General features: G+C 37.7%; 3 protein-coding genes across 6 annotated transcripts in view; all 3 read right to left on the reverse strand.

Moving 5' to 3' along the window:
• Positions 1–7,161, reverse strand: part of atp13a3 (ATPase 13A3) — a 36,891-nt gene extending 29,730 nt beyond the window's left edge. For all 3 annotated transcript variants that reach the window (XM_057361564.1, XM_057361565.1, XM_057361563.1), the window contains exon 1: positions 6,994–7,161. The gene's annotated coding sequence lies outside the window, so the exon portion shown is untranslated. The remainder of the gene's footprint in view (positions 1–6,993) is intronic.
• Positions 7,162–8,555: 1,394 nt separating this feature from the next.
• tmem44 (transmembrane protein 44) lies at positions 8,556–17,343 on the reverse strand. 2 transcript variants are annotated; one of them, XM_057362263.1, is made up of 9 exons: positions 17,320–17,343; positions 16,640–16,754; positions 16,434–16,524; positions 15,885–16,045; positions 15,135–15,221; positions 14,752–14,922; positions 14,100–14,318; positions 13,085–13,228; positions 8,556–10,437 (listed from the first exon to the last, which is right to left on the reverse strand). In XM_057362263.1, the coding sequence occupies exons 2-9, from the start codon at positions 16,706–16,708 to the stop codon at positions 10,243–10,245; spliced, it is 1,137 nt and encodes a 378-aa protein (XP_057218246.1). In that variant the 5' UTR covers positions 16,709–16,754; positions 17,320–17,343; the 3' UTR covers positions 8,556–10,242. The 2 variants fall into 2 exon arrangements, with proteins under 2 accessions (XP_057218246.1, XP_057218245.1); XM_057362262.1 differs by lacking the exon at positions 17,320–17,343 and adding an exon at positions 17,019–17,270 and having other exon boundaries at positions 16,640–16,769.
• Positions 17,344–18,418: 1,075 nt separating this feature from the next.
• On the reverse strand, positions 18,419–22,747 carry lsg1 (large 60S subunit nuclear export GTPase 1). Its single transcript, XM_057362081.1, has 14 exons — positions 22,532–22,747; positions 22,281–22,407; positions 22,040–22,160; positions 21,767–21,853; positions 21,590–21,676; positions 21,418–21,478; positions 21,154–21,330; positions 20,590–20,928; positions 19,826–19,927; positions 19,564–19,707; positions 19,324–19,447; positions 19,159–19,238; positions 18,885–19,058; positions 18,419–18,794 (listed from the first exon to the last, which is right to left on the reverse strand). Exons 1-14 carry the CDS (start codon positions 22,631–22,633, stop codon positions 18,615–18,617), a joined length of 1,905 nt encoding a protein of 634 aa, XP_057218064.1. The 5' UTR covers positions 22,634–22,747; the 3' UTR covers positions 18,419–18,614.
• Positions 22,748–23,259: the final 512 nt, after the last annotated feature.

The following is a 23,259-nucleotide window of genomic DNA, read 5'->3' on the forward strand; positions in this document are numbered from 1 at the left end:
TTTATCACGATAATTCTTGGTATTTGTTGCGATAACGATAAAAATGACGATATATCTATAACACCATCCACTGCTGTTTTTTGCGTCAAGTGATCGTAGCTGCATGTAGTCTAGACCCTCAGAAAAACAAACATTAATCAAAAAGTAAAACTTACCCCAAATCAAACAGGCTCCTAAAATATACCTACAGTATTTTTGTAAATATAAAATATAATAGTGACATTCGACTTCAAAAGGTTGTATTAAAGAAAAATTTAATTAACTTAAACTCAATAAACAAACACATCATGTCATACCTAAACTGTATATAGCCTAATGTTGGGTGGAAACGATCGCATCACGCTGTCAATCACTCTCTCTTGAACTGTGTGAACCTTCTCTTCTCACAGCAACATACACTGAATCTGTCTATGACTCGCGCTACAGAAAGAGAACAGAAAAATGTGGATAAAAGAAATCTAATTAAATAATCCATGCTTTTATACGCTCATAAATGCATTTAAAATAACGTAATACAAACTCGCATTTTGTACTGTATGTAAACAGGCAGCAGTGCTGTGCGCGCTGTCGCTGTGTCGCTATGAAAGCACATGTGGGCGCGAGCTGCGCACGGGACGCTCTGATCATCCTGTATATAACAGGCAAGAAATCGTATTAAACAATTTGCGCACGCGTGCATAACAACTAACAAATGTTTAAATAAAGACTTTTAGCCAAACTAAATGTTGTGGTGTAACGAATCAACGAATACTTAACAAACGAATTAAATAAAACGAAAGTGAAACTAAACATTCAGATGCATCTACAGTGCCAACCTAAACGAGATTTAGAGCTCGTCTTTTAGTGTAAACTCTTTCTCAGCTTCACGTCCGCCCTCCGCTATACCCGTTTTGGCTTCACATATGAGCTGTGAATGGGTCTCACAAAGAAATATGTCATCAACTAGAATTTATCGTTTATATCGCGGGAAGAGTAATTCCTATCGTGTGGGGAATTTCTACCGGTATATCGCAAACGATATAATATCGCCCATCCCTAGCTGTAGGTTAACTTTTTTTGCACATAGCACTGGTGCTAGAAAGGTTTAAAGTTTGGTAGCACAGGCCAAACTGTAGGAGTATAAATCGTCTGTTGTCATCATAAAAAAAATATGCAAGTGCAGTTCATCATGAATAGACAGGTAACTGACAAAAGACATTAATGTTACATACAGATGAATAAATTAGGGCCGTATCATTTTTAGATTACCTAAATTTGTTTGAATATTGTGTATTTTTCCTTTTTAACTATACAATAGTGGTATATTTGTCCACATAAATTACTGTAGTATACTATAGTAAACTGCAGTAAAATTCTTAGATACTATAGTGTTTTTGAACTTTACTATAGTATACAGTGTTTATCAATTCACTACAATTTTCAAAAGCAAATACTATAGTACACCACAGTATTTTTTGTCTGAGTCTTCAATTTACCGGGACTTTTATATTGACGGGTCTTCGGGAAGACGCTTGTTTGCAGATAGCTTCACTCAAACACTAAAACGCTCGTAAAATAAACTCTCAGAGCAACTCTGGAGATGAAGTTCATGTGTTCATATCCTCATACAGTGCAGACGCAGATAAAATACTCGCCCATCACTCGTGTTGTATGTTAAACTGTGCACCTCATTCACTCAGAACAGCCAGATGACATTTAAATAACAGGATTCCACATCCGCATGTAGTTACATGGACTCAGTGCGATGCGCCATTGATTATTGTCACACACAACCAAGCACCACCACGACAAACGCACTACACACAAACACACAACTCTGTCTAATGCACATATTCTTATTATTCTACATATATGTCGTAGTGATGGGAAGTTCGGATCATTTTACTGACTCAGACCTTTGAGTCTCGTTCAGCAAAATGAACGAATCTTTTTTCGAGTCATATCGTTCATTTCGTTCATTTTAGCAAAATATAAATAAAATGTTACATGTTACTTTCCTAACACATCTACTACTTATGCAAACGTTGATCACATTACAAACAATACAAAACTATAATGCTATAAGAAACAGAAAAGATTAATTCATTGTTTACCTGGGTCTTTAGTCTATGATTAGCTCACCACACCTCTTATCTGACAAGTCCTCGGGTTTGACTCGTTCGTTCACGACGTGACAGCTTCGTAAGCTAAACCAATGCAGTCTGAGTCGGAAAGAGAATTGATTAGTTCACCTCCCGAGTCTTCGGGTTTGAGTCGTTCGTTCTTTTGTCAAAGAACCCATAGAATGTTGCGCAATGCGCATGCGCGACTGGACGAATCACTCCCTGAGACGACTCTTTCTTCCCGAGTCACATTAAAGAGAATCGTTCAAGAACTAGCCATCACTAATATGTCGCACTGTTGTTATTTTTCTTTCACGTTACTTGTCCAGTCGGGCAAGTAAAGTTATCTCTCACTTGCCCATACAAAACATTCACTTGTCCCTGATAAGCTTTGATGTCGAGCCCTGCTTTTCACATTTTAAAATTATGATAAACTAAATAATTTTAAAACATTTGGAAAATGAATTTGGTGAATATTAATTAAAGAAGCAACAAGAGCATAGGTGTCTTTGAAATGGAGACTACAAAACGGCAGTGTGCAGAGACGAAAGTCACAGGGCGGCGCGTTGCATATTTTGCATGCTTGAGCTCAAGTTCAAAGTCTACTCCTGATGGACGATGGGCAGGATTCAACTTTATTTTTACTCTGTGTTTTAGTTAAAAACGTTAATCAATAAATAGGCAGTGCGTGGCTGACGGGCGCAGAGAAGGATTTCTTTGCGCACTCAGTTAATGTAAAAATGTGCTGCTTTTACAACCATGATTTAATTACAGCTTCCTATTGGCGAGGTATATCGGTGTTATTTTCTTTATCGGGCCGATGCCTATAATTAATTTATAAGCCATTATCTGCCGATAATATCGGCTTGCCGATAATATCGTGCATCCCTACTAAATATACACTAAAACAAAAAGCACCACAGCATTGTAAAAGAACCATAAAAAGTTGCACGAAAAAAAAAAGTATATTAATGCACATATTAAGCACTGAAACGTGCTAGTAGTCATTTAACGTGGTGGCAAACTGTTTTCTAAAAGTTAAAAACGTATGTTGTCCCATAACTTCTTTTGGTGTCAAATTTTTTAATTTGAATCTTTTGGCTGTAAATCTGTGGTTTACGGTTCACACTTTTGTCCCAAATTCTACATTTGTTAGTCTTTCAATCGAACTCATTCATCACTCCTCCCATAGACAGGGTTTTTTTCGGGTCTTCTTGTAGCTAAAACCGCACATGGACAGCTAGAAAGGTCTCACCTGTTCTGCTGCCTTCGAGGATTCGGAGAGTAAACAGTCGGAGAGCTGCTTAAGAGACTTGCACCATGTCATGATATGTCACACCACGGCTCTGATTCAACACTGGCAGACTATCTGTCATACGCTGATGTCTTAGAGAGTGTGTACCGAAATCATTCCATGAGTAATCTCGGCATCACCTCAAAGTTCTTCGCAACATGACAGTAAAACCGAATAGCGAACTCCTGAATTCCAGTTTGTTCATGTCACCAAGATATGAAAGCAAGTGGATGGAGGTTACGTAACAACATGACCATCCAGGGGTCAAGATCATAAGCTAAAAAGATTCTGTCATTTGCACAGCGGCCCAAACTTTACCATTACAGTTTCAACTTTGTGTTGTTCCTTTTGGTACCAGTATAGCTTAATGCAAAAGACATTCAGATTTTTGGTTATTATTATTAATGCATCCGTCTCAAAATATAGATAACTTTGTACACTGCGATGTGAAAGATGTATATTATAAAGAAAAACGCATCACAGTGGACATTTGGAAAATACGACAAAATGCATTTAACTACTTCTGAGATTTATTTTTAATAGAACTACATAGTGTTGTCAAAAGTACCGGTACTTCTGGTCCAAGTTGGTACCTAAAAATAAAAAAGTTGTCGGTACCTAATTTTCATAAGACCCGGTACCACCGACGTACCGGGTCAACCGGGTACTGATGCTCTGTCTGACAGGTTGTCAGTCGGAAACTTTTTATAGACGCAATAAGACGTGATGAGCGGATAAGCGCGGCTCCGATCCACAAGAGATGCGCGCAGAAATACTTCAGATTAAAGTCATATCACTAAGAAAACGAACAGAGTTTTGTGGTGAAACGAGGAAGCATTCGGATTTAAGTTAACAAGTTCAAGCGGTAAGTTTCAAATTCTGTTCGCGTTTGCATTATGAATGTTGTAGCATATGTTAAATTAAAGGTTACGTTAAAACAAACGTCCCTGTTTGCGTGTTAATTTGTTAGCGCCAATGCTAATCCAGTCAAGTGTCCTTATTAACCATTTAATGCTTTTATAACTGTAATGGGGTCAAATAAATGGGAGGACAGGATGGGGTTTACAGTACCTATTTTATATAGGCCTATCTGATGTGCTAGAAAACTATCATACTAACTGTATGACTAGCAATGTGTATGTCTTGGATAGATAACTCTATTAGGTTTAAAAAACCACATTTAAACTAAAAAAAATCTATCTGTTTCATTTATTATTTTAATATACAGTTACCTTAATGTAAGTAATCTTGTGTAAATGCAGTATAAAAACTGATGTTTGTTTTAATATTGCATACGCATGTTTGTTCAGTCAGTTGACTTACTGAAGTTTATTCTATTTGTCTTATACAGCAGCAGACTGGAGGAGGATGTTCAGCAGTGAGCACACAACAGTTTCAGCAACAATTAACTTATACTTCATGTATACAAAATGGCATTGCTTTCTATACATTTATATTAACAATGAGCTTTATTAATAAAATTGTGTTTCAATTAGCATGTACTGGTGTTTTGCTTTGGTACCGAAATTGGTACCGAGAACCGCGGAATTTTACTGGTATTGGTACCGACTACTGAAATTTTGGTACCGTGACAACACTAGAACTACACACATCAGAAATTACACAACGTCAGTGGGTGGTTTCCTGACACTTTCTTCATTGTTCTAAAATGTCAGTTTTAAACTAAAAATTATATCTCTTTTCAAAGGACTTTTTGAAAAGTTAAGTGCTCTTCAGTAAATTAAACATAATATTCATGCTCAACCGAGAGGTTTTTAATAAATGAGCCCTACACTTGACCTCACTTTTCAGACAAAGACGAGCCTTTTTCTTTTCCAAGTAAATTATGACTTATCTTCTATTCCACATTAAAATAACCTTAGCCCACACTAACCAGCTGAACGGATCAGTTCTGACTTCTATCTCTTTTCTACTCTTTCAAAAAAAAAAAACATAGCTTTGTATACTGTGGTAGGCTATATGAGACCATTTTTATTGCACGTATGCGTTTTGTTGTCCTTATGTTGTTCCAATTGCTTCCATCGTTTACCTCATTTGTAAGTCACTTTGGATAAAAGTGTTAGCTAAATTACTAAATGTAAATGAATAAGATTCCTTCCTGACCTCAAACTGTATTTTGCATCGAAAACATTTACATTTAGTCATTTGCCAGATGCTTCATCCAAAGCGTAGGAAGCAGTTACTACAACACAAGGACAACATAGCATAAGTGCAATAAAACCGGTCTCACGTTAGCCTACCTGACAGTATACGAAGCCAAGTTAGATTTTTTATAAGGACAGAAAAAGAAGCAGAAAACCTTAAGCCTACCATACAAAGCATACTACATGTCCGACAATGGACAGTGTTGATGACTTAAGTTAGTCAATATTTATAAAAACAAAGGTTTGGGGACAAAATGTAGAAAAATTGATGACACAAAAGCCAAGGCACAAAAACAATTTCTTTGTTTTGCTGAACACAAAGGAAGAATGTCAGTAACCAAACAGATCTCATCCCCCATTGACTCCCATAGTATTTATTTTCTCTACTATGGCAGTAAATGGGGATGAGATCTGTTTGGTTACTGACATTCTTACAAATATCTTCCTTTGTGTTCTGCAAAACAAAGAAATGTACACAGGTCTGGAACAACTAGAGAGCGAGTAAATGATGACAGATATTTCATTTTTGGGTGAACTATCCCTTTAAATCCTAGAATGATTGAAGCACAGACGCAAAATACTGTATGCTCAAGACAGTCAATGGGTTTTTTGGTCAACATCATGATCTTAGTTTAGAAATTACATCATAAAGCTCAAAACCAGCTCTGACAGGTCAAAATAAACGTTCAAGTAATCTGCATTGCTTAAAATTGAGAGAAAAGCTCCCAAAAACAAACACGCAACCCTGATAAACCACAGGTGGAATTTAACCGTGACACACTCACAACAGCACTGTAAATAGACTTTTGTATTCAATTTTGTTTTGTTTGTTTTTTTGTGTTGTTATTCATGTTTTTCTTTCTCTCTTCTTGAATGTGTTTATTTGTGCATATAAGAAAATTATTCCTCCTTCTGTAATTATTCTGTGATCTCTTAAGGTTGAATAAAAACTTTGACAAAAATAGACTTTTATTCACCAACTCAAATACACATAAATCTTTCTTTTTTTACCAACCAGAGATCAATAACAGAAGTAATGCAAATCAATAAATCTTTATATCGAGCTAAACTACATCAATTTTCCTTACAACCTAAAGAAAACACCATAGCAGCGAATAAAATTACTAAGTAAATTACACATTCGGCACTACACATCACTACATCTTTACTAGCTAACTAAACGACAACATACAGATCACTAAATCATATAGCATATTTCCACGTTATCAAGACGATTATATCCAAATAAAATATATAACCTCTAAAATGTTTATATACAAATAAAACCGTTAACGTGGTCTATGACACATGAGACTAGACAAATACAGGCAGCCATGACTTCATACTGACACACCAATGAAGCGATCCGTGTGTGTGCTTGTGTGTGACACGTGCGAGTGCGTGTATATATTATGACCAAAACCACACTTACCCAGAACCACCGGTACCGAGGATCACCTTCGGGTCATGATAGAAGCGTTATAATCGCGGACAAAGAAACGTGGGACTCAGCCTCCTATGCTCTGTTGACGGCAGATGAATGTGTTTGTACCAGACTGCCCAGATCTGGCTCAGCGTGCGTAGGAAATGACGCACAGGATGTGAGGTCACAGTGGAAACTGCGTCAGGTGCGTGCGGGCGCGCGCTACAGGCCCTGGTGTAGTGGGGAATTATGGGTTGTAAAGATGTTTGTGGTTGACAGATTATGTAGCGATGTAGCTATGCATTATGAATGGCTTTTTGGGACATTCTAAAGCATACTAAAAAGATTGTGAGAAAGTTAGTCTTTATAATAATCCCTTTGATGGAAATTCTAACGGATGCGATGACTATAATGGTTATTGGATTGGGTTTAATGGAAACGAATGGTCTTTGTGGGTCTCTATGTCTCCTCTATATAGAGAATATGAAGCTGACGTCACGCCCTAGGTTTCATGTTGCGCCGCCATCTTGGGAGGAAAATACTCCACTGCTATTATTGTTTTGATATGTACCGTTACTTGTTTTGTTTGATATATGGAGAAATCGAAAGTAAAAGAACTTTGGGTTTTTCCTGAACGACTCTGCGTAATGCTATTGCAGTTTTTAACGCAGCAAGACCGACCTACCATAGTTATATTTCCTAATTAAACTAGAAAAACAAAACACTGCATTGAACGCACTAGCAGCCATTCTCCCAAGATGGCGCAACATTCAACGCGGCGTGACGTCGATTAACAAGCTCTATTGATAGACGCTGGCATATGGCAACAGTATTAAATCCGACTGGAATAAGATCCAAAACACATTGAAATTTTGTAATGGTTTCAAAATGGTATTTGTAATGAAAACCATTTTGTAGGCTATTGTTTTCTTCAGCAGGGATCAGAACAGTTTTAACAAGAATATATATTAAAGATTATTTCATAATTTACTCACCCTCATGTCATTTCAAACTGGTATGGTATTTCAACTACACAACACAAAAGAAGATATTTGGAAGAACTTTGGTAACCAAACAACTCTGGCCCCCTTTGACTTCCAGTGTAAAGAATTGGCTGAAAACACATCTCTTCCGTCAACACCTGACCGATTATTACTACTGAATTCTATTTCTTTTCAACACTTTCTATCAAAAAGAAAACTTAGCTTTGTATACTGTGCTGGGCTATATGAGACCAGTTTTTACTGCACGAATGCATTTTGTTGTTCCAGTTGCTTCTATTTACCTAAATGTAAATGTAAATATTTTGTGTTCCACAGATTTGAAGGACATGAGGGTGAATAAATGACAGAATGTTTATTTTTTAGTGTTTTGTTCTGTTGTTCTTGAAATTGCACAATACTTAATCAACATTCTGCCAATGATTGATATAAATATGAACAAAAAATAGATTTTCAAGCCTTATTTCAAAAGTCCTCTAGAAAAAATAGCAAACATTCACCATGTGGGTGAGCCTAAGATAAAGCTTTATCTAATCATACTCAACATTACATCATAAACCATTAAATGACGATAAATCTTTATTGTATAAAGATAGAGAATGTAGAAAGCCGAATTACCAAATTTCCTTACAACATACATGTGCATGTGAGAAGGACAACTGCTGAGATTATAACTATAATAAAGAGAAATATACTTTTGAGTTTTATACTGAGCATTATGTAATGAGTTGTCCAGCTATTTGTCCATCTGTTATATTGTCTGTTCAAAGGTCATCAGTCTAACCTTTCTAGACATTCTTATAGTCAAGATGATGAGTAATCAGTAACTGCTCGCCTGTTTCAGATCTTATTATAAGTAACTGGATAAATCAAGATGACATGCAATGTGCAAGTCTTGGGGGTTCCGTTTAAAATTTGAAAATGCACAAGAAATAGATGAATGTGTCTAACAAAGTGGAATGTGGACATCATCATCAAAAGGGCCGAACTTACTCCCACCTTGATCCCTTGCAGCAAGTTCAAAGTGATGTACAATCCGAAAGAAAAACAAGAATCCTCACACAACTGCCGCTTCAGATGTTTTAATCCATGCTCCAAGTCAAATGTGCAAACCTATTTAAACAAACTGGACAGTTTGCTTTCATTTCACCACGTTCAAGGGGGCGAAGGATTAGGGGCAAACTCAGGCCCCATATAGGCTGGCTGCCTGGTAATGCCCAGCGAAGTTTAGTGATGTCAGAGACACCAGCATCCTGGCTTGTTACGTCAATGACCGCACTGTGAAATGATGGCTCAGCGTAGTCCAAAGAGTAGATTTAACCAGGTCTGAGGGCGCCAGAACCCAGTGGAGAATTGAGAAAGCATAGATTGTGTGGTAGGTTTAAGGTTGGCCTGGTCATTTTCCAATCCCATGCTTCATCCCACTAGTCAAACTTTATTACAATAAAGACATATAAATATATATACAGGAAGATCTTTTGTCAGTTTTAAATTATTAGAATGTTAACCCGTACCCGTCAAGTTAATGTACAATAGGTTATGGATTAATCAGCTGCATTAGCAGTCTTTCTGGTTGAAATTCTCTAATCGACACATTGTTTCGCTGTCAGACTTTAAGGAAGTCTCCTGAATACAAATCAGTTAAACAAGACAGTGCGAGACACAAAAATACGGGGAGGCAAACCACGGCAGGCCAAGTCTGGAGACCCGCGAGGACACTCGTCTAGTCTGTGGCTTATCTCGCGCCGCTGGGCCTTTTCCAGTCCAGCTCAAATAAACCGGCAGCGACCATAAAAATAAAGGAAATGACCCCGTGACCTGGCAAGCCTGCGAGAGGGTGATATTGTTTTTATTAGGGCAGTCGATGTGACACCTCCCTTCATTTGTCAATGTTCTGTATCGTCTATGAAAACGACAGGTCTGATAAGCATTTCAGAGCCTCCCATTAATCAGCGGTGTGCTTCTCGAGAGGGAAGGGAACGACAATGGAAAAAGTGCTCAGTGCGAATGACAGGGAAGTGCTGAGAGTCCCAGTAGCCCCGAGGGAAGGATACATCAGATCAGTTGGTAACAATAGTCAGACTAGCTGTGAGGTTTGAGAAATGTTGTCAATTTATCTCCTTTGCTTTGTTAGCGAACGTCTCGTCTTGAATTTTCCAAAATATTAAACTTCTTTATTAAACTTCACATGAAATCGAACAGAAAAAAAACAGTTGTTACACAATTACGGTAGTCATTTGACTAAGACGCACATTTTTTACTTGGGGTCTGTTTTTATGGATCCCAACTTCTCAGCCAACTGTGCACGATTGCAGAGGCAGGCGGGTCTGCTGGTTGACTTTGAACCTGGACTCACTTGCCACTCCTGGAGCGGGAACGCCTCGATCTTTTGTAGATCTTCAGGGTCTTCTTCTACTGGGATCCACTGGGTCTTTGTTTCTTCAAAGTCCCACTGCATGATGAGAAAAACATAAACGTGTGTTTTAAAATACGTTTAAAAGAATAGTCATGTACCACAGAACTTAAAGGGAAAGTTCGCCCAAAAATAAAAAATAATTTACCCACCCTCGAGTCGTTCCAAATCTGTATACATTTCTTTGTTCTGATGAACACAAGGAAGATATTTGGTAGAATGCTTGTAACCAAACAGTTCTTGGCCACCATTGACTACCATAGTCAGAAAAATGACAATGGTAGTCAAAAGTGCCTCAGAAGATATTTTGAAGAATGTAGGAAAGCAAACAGTTATTTTTTGTTTAACAGAACAAATACATTTTTCCTACTATGGTAGTAAGTAGTGGCCTTTAATACAAATGGTACAAAATCAGAAAACATTTAACTAAAGGATTCCCCATCCAAACAAAAAAGTAAGTAAATGTAAATGCTTTGAGTTGCAAAGTAGCTCCTACACCTCATTCATGCTTACATATATTCAAATATGGCACGTTGATACATTGCATCTGGTGCGACACATCTTCACATGCCATATTTGAATATAGGCACAAGTGAGTCTGTTCATTAAGCAAACTGGGTTTTTTTTAAACTTTTTTCTACATTTTTATTTCCTTATACTCTTTTTGTTGTATTTGAAACTTGACAACATCTGGCCTATCAGTGAATTATACAACTTAAAAAAACTGTTTGGCCCACAGCACTAGGGATAAAGTTTATACAGTAGGTGTACTTTAATGTTTTACACACACTCTCCCATCTACACTTAATAAAACAGGTAGAGCAACAGATTACACCCACCGATGACATCATCATTTTGCCAATGGCGGTAAAAAGGTTTCAACGTCCTGAAAGCACTTAACAACCACAAATTACTCTCAAAATGACTTCACACTTATTTTTTCTTCAAACGTGCTTGAAGTATAGGCTATATGTTAGTGTTATTTATGAACACCCCTCAGACCGCTGTGTTATCCAAATGCATCAGCTGGCCAACAGACCCGCTCCTAAAATAGCACAGGACCAAATCTCCTGTAGACTGAACAAGCATTTTGTACCACTTCCGATGCAGAAAGGTCCTGCCCTGATCTTTAACAGCAGAACAATCAAGCAACATGAATTTCTGGAACATCAAACCCACTTTCTTTATCACAATTGCTTACAGTAAGGGACACAATAGATTGGAATTTCAAGCATCTCGCATGTTGATTTGATGTACTGTCGATGAACTCATTTGCCCAGGTTTTTCCCTCTTTCAACAACAAATAAGCAATGTATAAGTCTTTTACATTATTCACCATTATAATAAAATTATATATGTGGGTGTGAACATTAACCAATATACAAATCAGCATAGGAATTTTCCAAATATAATTAAAGCTAAACACAACGAAAACAAAAGTAGTTCGAAGACTTTAAACAGCTTTCATATATAATATTTTCTGAAGAAAATGTGAGTAAAGTGCTTGTAAAGTGCTTGAAAATGTGAGTAAAGTGCAAAACTTGCCACTACACTAGTGGGGTTTTGCTATCCAGCTGCTGTGATGTTCAAATCTCTTACATATTCTGGTCCCTAAATATGATTTGGGTCCTCTAAGACTGTGGAGATCCCAATACAACGTCTAAAGAATGTGTTGTCATACTAAATTTGTTATTAGATGTTTTCACTGTATGCTGTTCTATGGCAGATGTCATGGTTTTGAACTCCTGTCTCTACTTTATCACACGCAGAGTTTGAGGAGGTTCACATGCTTAGCGCTTTCCTGTTTAGTGAATAAAACAAAGTTCAATTGTTTTCATACAGGGCGATTTGCCTTTGTTTCAGATTAAATGACATCCTTAAATCACTTGGCATTCCCAAAAGCCACTTGGAGAGCCAAGAAAAAACTATGTTGCATCACTATTGTCAGCAGTAATGTTGTGATGCATGTAATATATTGTATATTAAGATGTTATACGATTTCATTGTAGGTTCTAAGTGTGCAAGGATTGACTACATTAGACAAATCCGTCCATGATTTAGAAACAATTAAGTGTTTTTTTATAAACACCGTGTGCTTTGATTCATTTTCCTAACAACACTGCCACCTAACACCACAAACCAGTACTGCAGCCTTCAAACTACATTTTATGTACAATGGTCTGCTACTGTTCTCAAGGCACAGGGTGAATTTGGGTCAGTTTTCTTAATGCATATTTGTAGGTTTGCATTGGTTCATGTTTGTAATTGTAAAAGTGTGCAGGAAATAAATCTAGACTCTTTACTAGTAGTTATGTAGTCTTTTTCTGAGTAATGTAAGCTTATTCTCTGATAATCAAATGACTGTGGTTTTGCAGGTGCGCTACCGGTTAAAGATTTACAGTAGTTCACCCACAATTAAACTTTTCATCAATTATTCACCCTAATGTCATTCAAAACTGGACTATGACTCTTTCTTCTATGGAAGACAAAATAAATTATTTTGAGAAATGTCTCAGTGGTTTTGTGTCCATACAATGGAAGTCAATGGGGGCCAATGTTGATGGGGCACCAACATTCTTTTTTATCTTCTTTTGAATTCATGCAGTCATACAGGTTTTGAATGAGGGCGAGTAAATGAGTTTGCATTTTTGAGTAAACTATCCCTTTAAGATTCAGCACAGCTAACCTCGAGTTCAGAGCTGAGGGACGACGAATCAGTAGAAGTGCCTGAAGAACAAGGTTCATCCACCCGTACCACCCTTACAGTTCTTTTGAGAGGAAGAGCATCGGATGAGCCATTACGGGAGATTGTCACCTCCTTTAAACAGACCTGAAAGATACCAACCATCCTGTCCTCGGTATACAGTACCTTAAATTATTCATTAAAGGGATACTTCACTAGCAAATCAAAATTTCCCCATGTTTTATTCATCTCAAGGCATCCTAACTGAATATGGTTTTCTTCTTGAAGAATAATGCAGTCGGAGTTATAATACCACGTATCATTTTACTTCCAAGCGGTAGAATGGGAGTGAATGGATGTTGACTTTTTGAGTTTCAGCTTCCGTCATCTCTCGAATGCACGTGAACCAGAGGCTTGTTTTTCTGGCAGATGACGCAGGCAGGCGTGTCGTAAGTTCCGGTGACGAGCGCTGCATTTTTCGTTTTGTTCCAATAGGATAGCGTCTACTCTGGCGGGAGCTTTCGTCACCGTCATTTGCCGGAAAAACAAGCCTCTGGTTCACGCGCATTCGAGAGATTACGGAAGCTAGACATCAACGTTAATAGCGCTGTCAATATGGATATTTCTCTTAAACAAATGCATCGATTCCCTTCAGAAGAACTTTGTTAGGACCAAGGAGCCGTGTCGAGCAGTTCTTTGATCAATGGATGCACTTTTTGGAGCTTCAAAAAGTCAACACCCATTCACTTCCATTCTACCGCTTGGAAGTAAAATGATACGTGGTATTTTATCTCCAACTGCGTTATTCTTCAAGAAGAAAATTATATTCAGTTAGGATGCCTTGAGGGTGAGTAAAACATGGGGAAATTTTGATTTGCTAGTAAAGTATCTCTTTAACAATTCTGACTATTACACAGTACAATATCCGTTATATTATTGAAATGATAAAAAACACTTGTTGACAATAGTACTACAAGAACACACATTATTACATTTCTATGGAAAAAAGCACACAAACCTTTCTCATTGGCTGTATGTTGACATCCATGTAGAGCCCCATGTCAGTGCCTTTAGGAGATTTGTATCTGTTCAAGTGCTTCTTTCTATGGCAATTAATGTTGTCGTTGCAATGCTTATTTGTGCCTGAAGGTTCTCCTAGTAAAGACTCTGTATCCGAGTCTAAAGACCGAACAGAAGGACGTTTATGTTTGGATCTGTAAAAGGCGAGGGCCACAATCTAAACAATGGAAGTTAAAGAATCTAAAGACATTAACAACTGTTAATCATTCACAATTTGCCCAATCACCAGAGGATTAAGAATACGCATACATTGTTTGACATCTTATGCCTCCTGTCCAATTTGCATAACCACAGGTATCTTGCTACAAGGTAAATAGTAGCTTGGATCAGAGAAGGTCAGTCATGCCTACAGCCATTAGACTTTATTGGGGTTTAACCTATTTTATCAAGCACCAGACTGTTTAGAAAATTAATACTACACTTCTCCTCAACAAGCCACATGATTTGAGGTTTCATTCGTGTCCGTAACACTAATAATGTTAAATGAGTTATGCACCAGTTTAACACTTAAGAGTTATGTGGTAAACCACAGATTCTTCTTTCACCACTCAGACAAACAAAGATTCACCACGGCCTGTGTAAAATGATACAGCTAAATCCATAATAGCGCAGCAGATAGCTGCGAGAATCCACGGCATTGCTTTGACAACAGTTCTCGGCTGGATGTCATACAGAAGAATGGAAGAAGCGTACAGACCTCCAGCAAGAGAACACAGCATTCTAGAAGACACCTGCAGAGCAGAACTCTGTTCTCCTCTGTTCTGAAAAGCAAAACACCATCATGAGGACACAAGTATTATGTTTACATGCATTATATGCTACACAATTTGGTTTGTGAACTTTTACTGCCATCTATCAAATGTGTTTTGTTTACTTTTTCATCATGAAATGTACGCATACCTACAGTTTGTCATCCCAAACAACAGGTGAGAGATTTTAAAATGTATATTTAGTGTGCAGAATTTTCACTCACAGCTTTTAAAAAGACGGGAAACTTCGCAGTCCAGCTGATTGCAAAAGACAGAAGTCCCAGAATGTATCCGAGGTTCTCAATATAGTCCTAAAAACACACAAAAGCAAACTTTATCTGTACCTAATCCACAGTCCCATAAGAGCGTTTACATTAACGTATACTCATTTGAAGTATTAAGCATATTTCCTTACAGCCAGGTTTACATATGGAATCAGATATTGTATGTAAATGTAGGCAAGTTTGAGCTCAAGGTTGAGATAGTTAAAAAAGGATGAATGCTACATAGGTCTGGACACTTAGCAACGTTTATATTAAAGGGATACTTCACCCAAAAATGCAAATTCTGTCATCATTTACTCACCTTCAAGTTGTTCCAAATCTGTGTAAATTTATTTGTTCTGATGAACACGGAGCAAGATAGTTGGAAGAATGCTTATAACCAGACAGATTTTGTCCCATAGTAGGAAGACATTTTGAAGAATGTAGGACAGCAAACAGTTCTGGGGCACTTTTGACTACCATTTTATTTTTTCCTACTATGGTAGTCAATGGGGGGCAAAATCTGTCTGGTTATAAGCATTCTTACAAATATCTTCATCAGAACAAAGAAATTTATACAGATTTGGAACAACTTGTAGGTGAGTTAATTGAGACAGAATGTTCATTTTTGGGTGAAGCATCTCTTTAAGACGTGAATGCATTTCTTAGGTTCCCGATTCAGCTCGTACACATACTCCATTCCCTGCTTACGTCATAAAACAGATTGAGTAGTCTTCTACTGGTCGTAGATACTCTTATGGGACTCAGATGGACAGCTGAACTCAGGTAAATGCTGCCCCCCACTGCAAACAGTAATGGCACAGCAAAAACATTCTGCCGCCTTCTCTTAGACATCATTCTCGTGGTCTTTCCTAAAAAGAAAAAAAATACAAATTATGTTTTTATTTTAATTAAAAATAATGTTTTTAATGACAACTAATTTATCAGCTTTTTACTATTAAACCATTACAAAATTTCTTTATGTAGAGTTTGTTTTGGGTCTTTTTCTACTGTGTTTAAATGGTGTTCTATTGTACCCCATCCTCAAGATAACATCCCACCAATAGAACCCAACCCATAGAAAAGACCCATCGAGACAAATAGTTTCCATTGAAACCAATACAATCCCATTATAACCATTACACCCATTACTCTTTCTGTGATAGTTTCTGTTATTTTTAGCAGGGTAATTATAAAAAAAATGGTGAAGTACAGTATCATGCATTTGAAATAAACATCAACGTAGCAGTAAACCTGTACCTGTTTTTGAGTAATACCATAAATAAATGGAGCAAGTTATTGACAAGATATGAACAATGTCCAATACTGCCACATATGAAGCCATGGAAATCTGCATGAGATTAAGAGAAAAGGTTTGCAATGACTTGCATTCATGTCAGAGCTGCAACACTGGTCGTCAACACTTCTAGATGCAGATAAACATGTCAAATTTTTATCTTTCTCACCAAAAATGCAAACTGGTTGGAGAGCAAAGCTCCCACTGCGCTGCACAAGTTCCCAATGAAACAATACATGGCACAGGCAGCCTCATCACTCCAATGCCTGCATCTCCATCTGCATCTGTGATAAAGAAGACTGAGACAAACCAATGTATGTTTATCCACATAATGTGCAAATTTACCATTAAAAAATCCTTCATGTAGTGTGTTTTGGATCTTCAATTATTATTAATGGTGTGCAGTTGGTTAACATCTGCCAGATAACATCCCACCAGTAGAGCCCAAAATATTATTAGGGAGACCAGTTGGGCAACCATAACAATAACCATTACATTTCAGATTGTTTCTATTGTTTTTCATCAGTATTGTATCGCACGACACTCACAGTGAACATGAAACCAGCAATATCAAAGCAGACAGGAGGTAAAATGCAGCCGAGATGCAGATGTGTCCTTCGTATGTCGAAAAGCAGCCTTTAGCAAACTCTGGGCTCCATCGGTAGACAAAGTCTAGGACTGTTATCTTATCCATAACTATCACGTTTGCTGTCACACATAGGGAAAAGCGAACTCCTCGCAAAATATTAAATCAAAATGCTTCCGTTTCTAATTTCTATCATTAGTCGCTGGTTGACTGAATGTTGCATGATATGTTTGGCAATAAAACATGTACAGCTCGTCAGCCACCTGTATCAGTTTGGCAACACCCACCTGGACCTGTTCTTACGACGCATTACCTTGGCTCATAAATATTAATTACGTACAGTGACGCTGAACAAACAGATTGGCTGGAAGGCAGACGCTATGTTAATGACGTTATGCTAATAAAAGCGTGTTTCTTTTGACCATTTTTAGTACGTAAAATGTTTGGCAGTGAATTTAATATACACAGACTAAAGAGTTATTATAATGGTATTAATTTTAAATTGAAATATTCTGAAATTTAAGCATTTTTTTAATTAGACTCATATTCAAGATAGTGCGCAATACACTTAAGGGATACTTCACCCAAAAATGAAAATTCTGTCATAATTAACCCACCCTCAAGTTGTTCCAACCTTTATAAACTTCTTTGACAATTGTATAATTATTATCATTTTGTTCTTTTGAACACAGAATCAGTTATTTGAAGAATTTAGAAAAGTAAACAGTTCTAGGGCACCTATGACTACCATTTTAATGTTACCTAGTATGGTAGTCAATGTCCCAGAAATGTCAGTTGTCAACATTCTTCCAAATATCTTTGTGTTCAGCAGAACAAAGACATTTATACAGGTTTGGAACAACTTGTGGATGAGTAAATGATGACAGAATTTTCATTTTTGGGTGAACTATCCCTTCAAGGAAACCACAAACTCTAAACCGATACGCTGCAAACAATGTGCTGAGTTTACGCACAATAAGTGGTAGAAAGACACTAAAAATTGATTGTGTAGTTCCATCGATTTTGAGGTAAATCCCTCTTAGCTAAACACGACATAAAATACAAAATTGCACAATTTCAATGCATATTTAAGTCATTATTACACTTTTCTAGCATCTATCCGATACCATCTTGGGTCGAGGCATGAAAACACCATGGATCAGCAGTCAAGCTATAGGAAGAGCTAACACACACAGACAATCGCACACACATTCACCTACAGGAAATTCAAAAAATATATTTTAAAAAGCTCTTTATAAATATGAAGAGTACTGCACACGGTCAGACTAAGATAATGAAAATAGACTTAGATTAACTGTCAGCTTAGTCAGATAATAAAACAAAAGAAACGAAAGAAAAAAATATGAGAATAAATTTACTTTTAATGACATAACCAGGAGAGCTTCATTTATTAGCGTTTGAATGCTTTGACAAAACCTGGCACAGTGAATCTTACACCATACTGTAAAATGATTAAATATTACAGCGATAAAGTTTCTACTTCAGATGAAGAGGAATGAATTTTTCCACCAAAAATGCACACCGATTAGAAAAGAGATCAAGCATCCAGATGTTTGTTGAGTCTTCTAACTTTCTCCTTCTTGTTCCGGTTACCATGTTTTTTCCAGGGCTTCCCAGCTTGCTGTTCTGAGCCTTCTTTTCCAGCTGCAACAGGGCCACTTCCAGGCTTATAACCCATCACCATCTGTACGCCCTTTGTCAGTGCTCGCACATTTTCCTATGAGGGATTACAGAGTTTAGCAAGACTGTGGCATACAAATCAAACGAATATGTGATATAACTAATACGTAAATCAGCTGAATCTCACTTGATGAAAGAAATTTTTATCCACTGTGTTTTCGATGCGTTTGACTTTGGATGGTTTGTCGACACAGCTGGAGTTTTTTCCTTTTCCTCCTGTCTGCCTGGTAAACCTTGCGTGCTGAGGTTGGAAGTCTTTGGGGTTAATGTGGGGTGGAGGATGGCAATACAAGAGTTTGCCCTGCAAATCGTAAGGTCATATCTCAAATATAAAGTAATATCTCATATTCTCCATATTCACTGTAAATTCTCACCTGACAGTGACAAACAGAGATACTTACACAGACGTAGTCTTTTAAAACATAACGGGCTGATCTTGATTGGTCTGGCTGGCCGTGGGCTGTCATATAGCCTCTCATATCTGCACGAACACATGTAGGCATTGTTTCAAATCAAATTCTGAGTCGTCATGTTATGAAGTGCCAATCTGACAGTAAACCACTCACATCCGTATGCCATCAACAGCTCCTCATGGGTAGGTGGTCGATCAGGGTCCTCATCCTCCCTTGGTCTGATGATGTTAATGCCATAGGTCCCATCCAGCACAGCTCGAGGGATAGTCTGACATACGTATTTTAGTTAAGGGTATCACTTTTAAATTGACATCTTTGTCACTCAATATTTGGTTACATCAATCAATGAAGTCAGAACGCAATAGCATGAAAAAGGCTGTTTAGAAAGGTTATTAAAGAGATTGCTGGTACGTGATCTCTCATCTGATCAATGGGCAGAATCCCGCAGCAGATCATCTCAGCTTTGGTGGACACGAAGGAGGGCATGACGAGTCCAGGACAATCACACAAACAGAGACCAGGATCAACAAACAGAGTCTGTAACACACGCACCGTAAGAGTCAAGATGATGCCAAGATGTTTTATCATACAATACAAGCACAAAAATTCTTATATCACAAGCCAGATGAGGAAACTAAACTCATTAATTACTCACCTGAAAATGTTTTGTGTGTCCGGGTGTAGCTGAAACCGAGACTTTCTTGTTCCTAAGGATGGTGTTGATGGTGGAGCTTTTGCCAACATTAGGATACCCCACCTTAAAAAGATATGCCAGTCTTAGGCTATGGTCACATTTGATCTTTTTTTACAAGAAAAAGTTGACAATGGCAATTTTTTACAAAGAAAAAAGCTTGTAGCGCTGTGGTTACAAATAGCAGCTGGCAATGTTCAGAGGCAGCGTTTGTGCACTAAGGCCACTCAGAGAAACAGATTCAGACAGGCTTCATAGGCACCGTAACAGAACTCTATTTGAATTGTAAACAGAGAGCGTCTTTGCAACAACCAGTCACATATTTAAAAACTAAAATACGAATTTCTCGCTAGAAATGCAATCAAAAGTTATTGAAAGTAAAATTTTCAAGCTTGATCCTGCTCAACCAATCACCTTCCTCATGTTGTTATGGAAACGACAGGTCTCGCTACTCGCCTGTGAAAAAGGTGCTTGACGTAGGGTGGTGGTTTTTTTTCAGAAAAGTTGAACTTTTTTCAACTTCAAAAGACGCTCTGAGCTGCAGAAAAAGACGCCAACGTTGGCATTTAAAAAAGTGCTCAGGACTTTTTTGGAAACACGCTTTACTCCATAGGAGTTATCATATAAATCAGACGCTAGCAGCTTCAAAAAAGAAGTCAAATGTGAACATTGCCTTAGTCAAGCTGATGGATGACAACAGAAACATTTCATACATTTGTATCACTCACCAATCCTACTGTGATTTGTCCATCTTTGGATATGGACCCATAATGTGTTGATTTAAAGATTTCCAGAAGCTCATTTCTGCGTAACAACCGGCTTGAGTTGTAGAATGATGATGCGGCTGTGGAGTTTGTGTGCTCATCTGTGTCATCTTCAGATTCCTCAGAGCATGTCTGCCAGTCCGTCTCATCAACACAGCCCTGGACTCCTTCACTTTTCTCCTCATCTTCACTCTCTCTTGTCTCTTGTTCAGTACTGTTCTCCATTTGAAGATCTGTGATATCTTCTAAAGCCCCTTCCTGTTCCGCATCACTCTGATCCTCTGGTTCCAGCGGCTCTTCTCCCTGAAGGAGAATTCGAAAACTTAAAGGTACTAAATATCAAGAGCTTTAATACTACTGTGGATTCTGGTTTCACCAAACATAAAAACTAAGACTGGGCTGATAAAATGTATCCATTTAGTGCACACGTTGGAAAAAAAAGTGTCTGCAAAATGCATAAAAGTAAACGTAATGTTCCAGTTTTACTAGGATGTGGTGACATATCTATAAACCAACTCCATGCCTTACCTTCTCTTCCGCCTCGAGTCGCTGATCTTCGGCCAGAGCAGACCAGAACACCGCTCTGATGCCTTCTTTCTGGAAGTATCGGGCCCAATGTCGCCGCTGTTCTCTAGTAAGCAGGTCGGCTTTGTTCAGCAGAAGCATGTTTACTTTCTGAGCAGAGACCTCTTTTACATATTTTTCCTGTAAGAGACAAGAATAGAAACTGGTAAAGCAATAAGAAGAGGAATCATAGGATAGAATTAAAACATTTTGAGATCGTTAACTTACGAGATCCGGACAGCGAAAGAGCAGTGGGTTTCTGGCTTCAAGTATTTGAACCACAACATCACTGAGGAAAAACAAAATCTCAGTCAGTATTCACCACCATCTTAATGGTAAATCACACATCGCATTATGCTAGAACAAGAATAGCCATTACACTAAAGGGGGAAACATTTACCTCCTCTCAATAACTCTCCATAGTTGCCTCCAGAAATCCAGATTCTTCTCAAAAGGGGTAAGAATGAACTTCTGTTCTTCTTCCAACCTAAAACCGAGAGTGTTTACAACGGATAATGCACTGAAAGTCGCTTTAGTATTATAAATGTACACTGGGCCAAATGTATTCAACATTTACTTTGCCAATTCTCTTCTCCATATGAGGAATCTCTCCCTCTCGACTTGCTGTAGAACTTCAGGACTTGTGTTCTCATCCCAAGGAGGCCTAAAGCGAGAGAACACAAGTACGCAGTGACAGTCCTGTCCATGTTAGGCAACAATATTTTTTTGTAATTTAACTCAACATTTTTAACCGAGTACATCAACACAGCCATTAGTATCATTTTTACAATTATACAAGGCAACAATTTTTAATATATAGACAAGAAGTCCACTGTTAGTTTCATTATACCTTCGGGGGATTCGTAGAAGTTGTTTGTTTTCTTCATGTAATTTCTTCAGCCGCCTGGACTCCTCACTGGTTATCAGACCTGCCCTTGCTTCAGCTGGGACAAATTTAACGTTCATCTTCTCTGCAAAACAATATCACAAAGTATTATTACAGTTTATTTCTGTTCCCAGCCACGGTCTAATAAATGTCCATAGAAATAAGTTCAGAGACACTCAGAAGGCTGATCATGACATCAACCTACCTGCAATAAATTCCGTTCCAGCAAGTTCTGCAGTGGCCAAAAAGTCATCCAGAGAGCTTTGCTCTGTCACGGACTGCAGGTTGAGCCGACCCCAGTCATAACCATCATTCAGTTCACTGGTGTGGAGCTGAAACACACAAGACAAGTAATATTCTTTAGAACTATATAGACCATAAGCTAAATTTTTAATTAATTTAAATTGTTCGGATTATGTGAGCTTGACTAAAATCACTCGTTGAACAGTTTCTTACCCATGTGTCATTTCTTCTGTATCCACGGCCTGCGTTCAGTCTCTCCTTTATCAAAGCTCTCCCCAACCCTGATCCCTCTCCTCGGGTCTTCTTCTTTCCCATGTCAGATCTTTTTACAACAGTAAATAGCAATTCAAATGTGTCAGTGAGGTGTTGAACGAGATACGAGTAATGTGCACTTCACCCATGTGACATGTTTGTTATGGCAGAGGAAGGAAGTCGAGTGGAATAATCCATTTACAGAACTTCATTTTTTATGGAGAATGTTGTTTAGTGTCTCTTTTTAAAATGTCGTTGTCTATGGTTCGATGCTTTAGAGCAACTACGTTTGATTTTTAAACGTAGATGGATACGATAGATAATGTAGCCCAAAACATAAATCGTACTTAGTTTATTCCAAAGTGTCTCACTAAAACATGTCCGACGAAAGGCTGAACTTCGAACTAGTTCCGGATGAGAGAAACTGCGTTTTGATATTTTTATTATTCGAGCAAGGTTAATAGATACAAAATTGTAAAATATAAAAAAATAAAAAGTAAAATACTGGAAAATTAGACAGAGTAAACAAGTAAACTTTTCTTTTTAAAAGATTATACAGTATTACTTCAGATAATACACCGATTAGGGATATTCAGAAATCGTTTAAATGACTTTGTGGACTCGTAGCTGTTGTGTTAAGCAACATACTTTTCTAAAATAAATATTTTTGTGCACTTATTCGTCCTTCC

Source organism: Triplophysa rosa, linkage group LG20 (genome assembly GCF_024868665.1).
Source record: "Triplophysa rosa linkage group LG20, Trosa_1v2, whole genome shotgun sequence".
NCBI lineage: Eukaryota > Metazoa > Chordata > Actinopteri > Cypriniformes > Nemacheilidae > Triplophysa > Triplophysa rosa.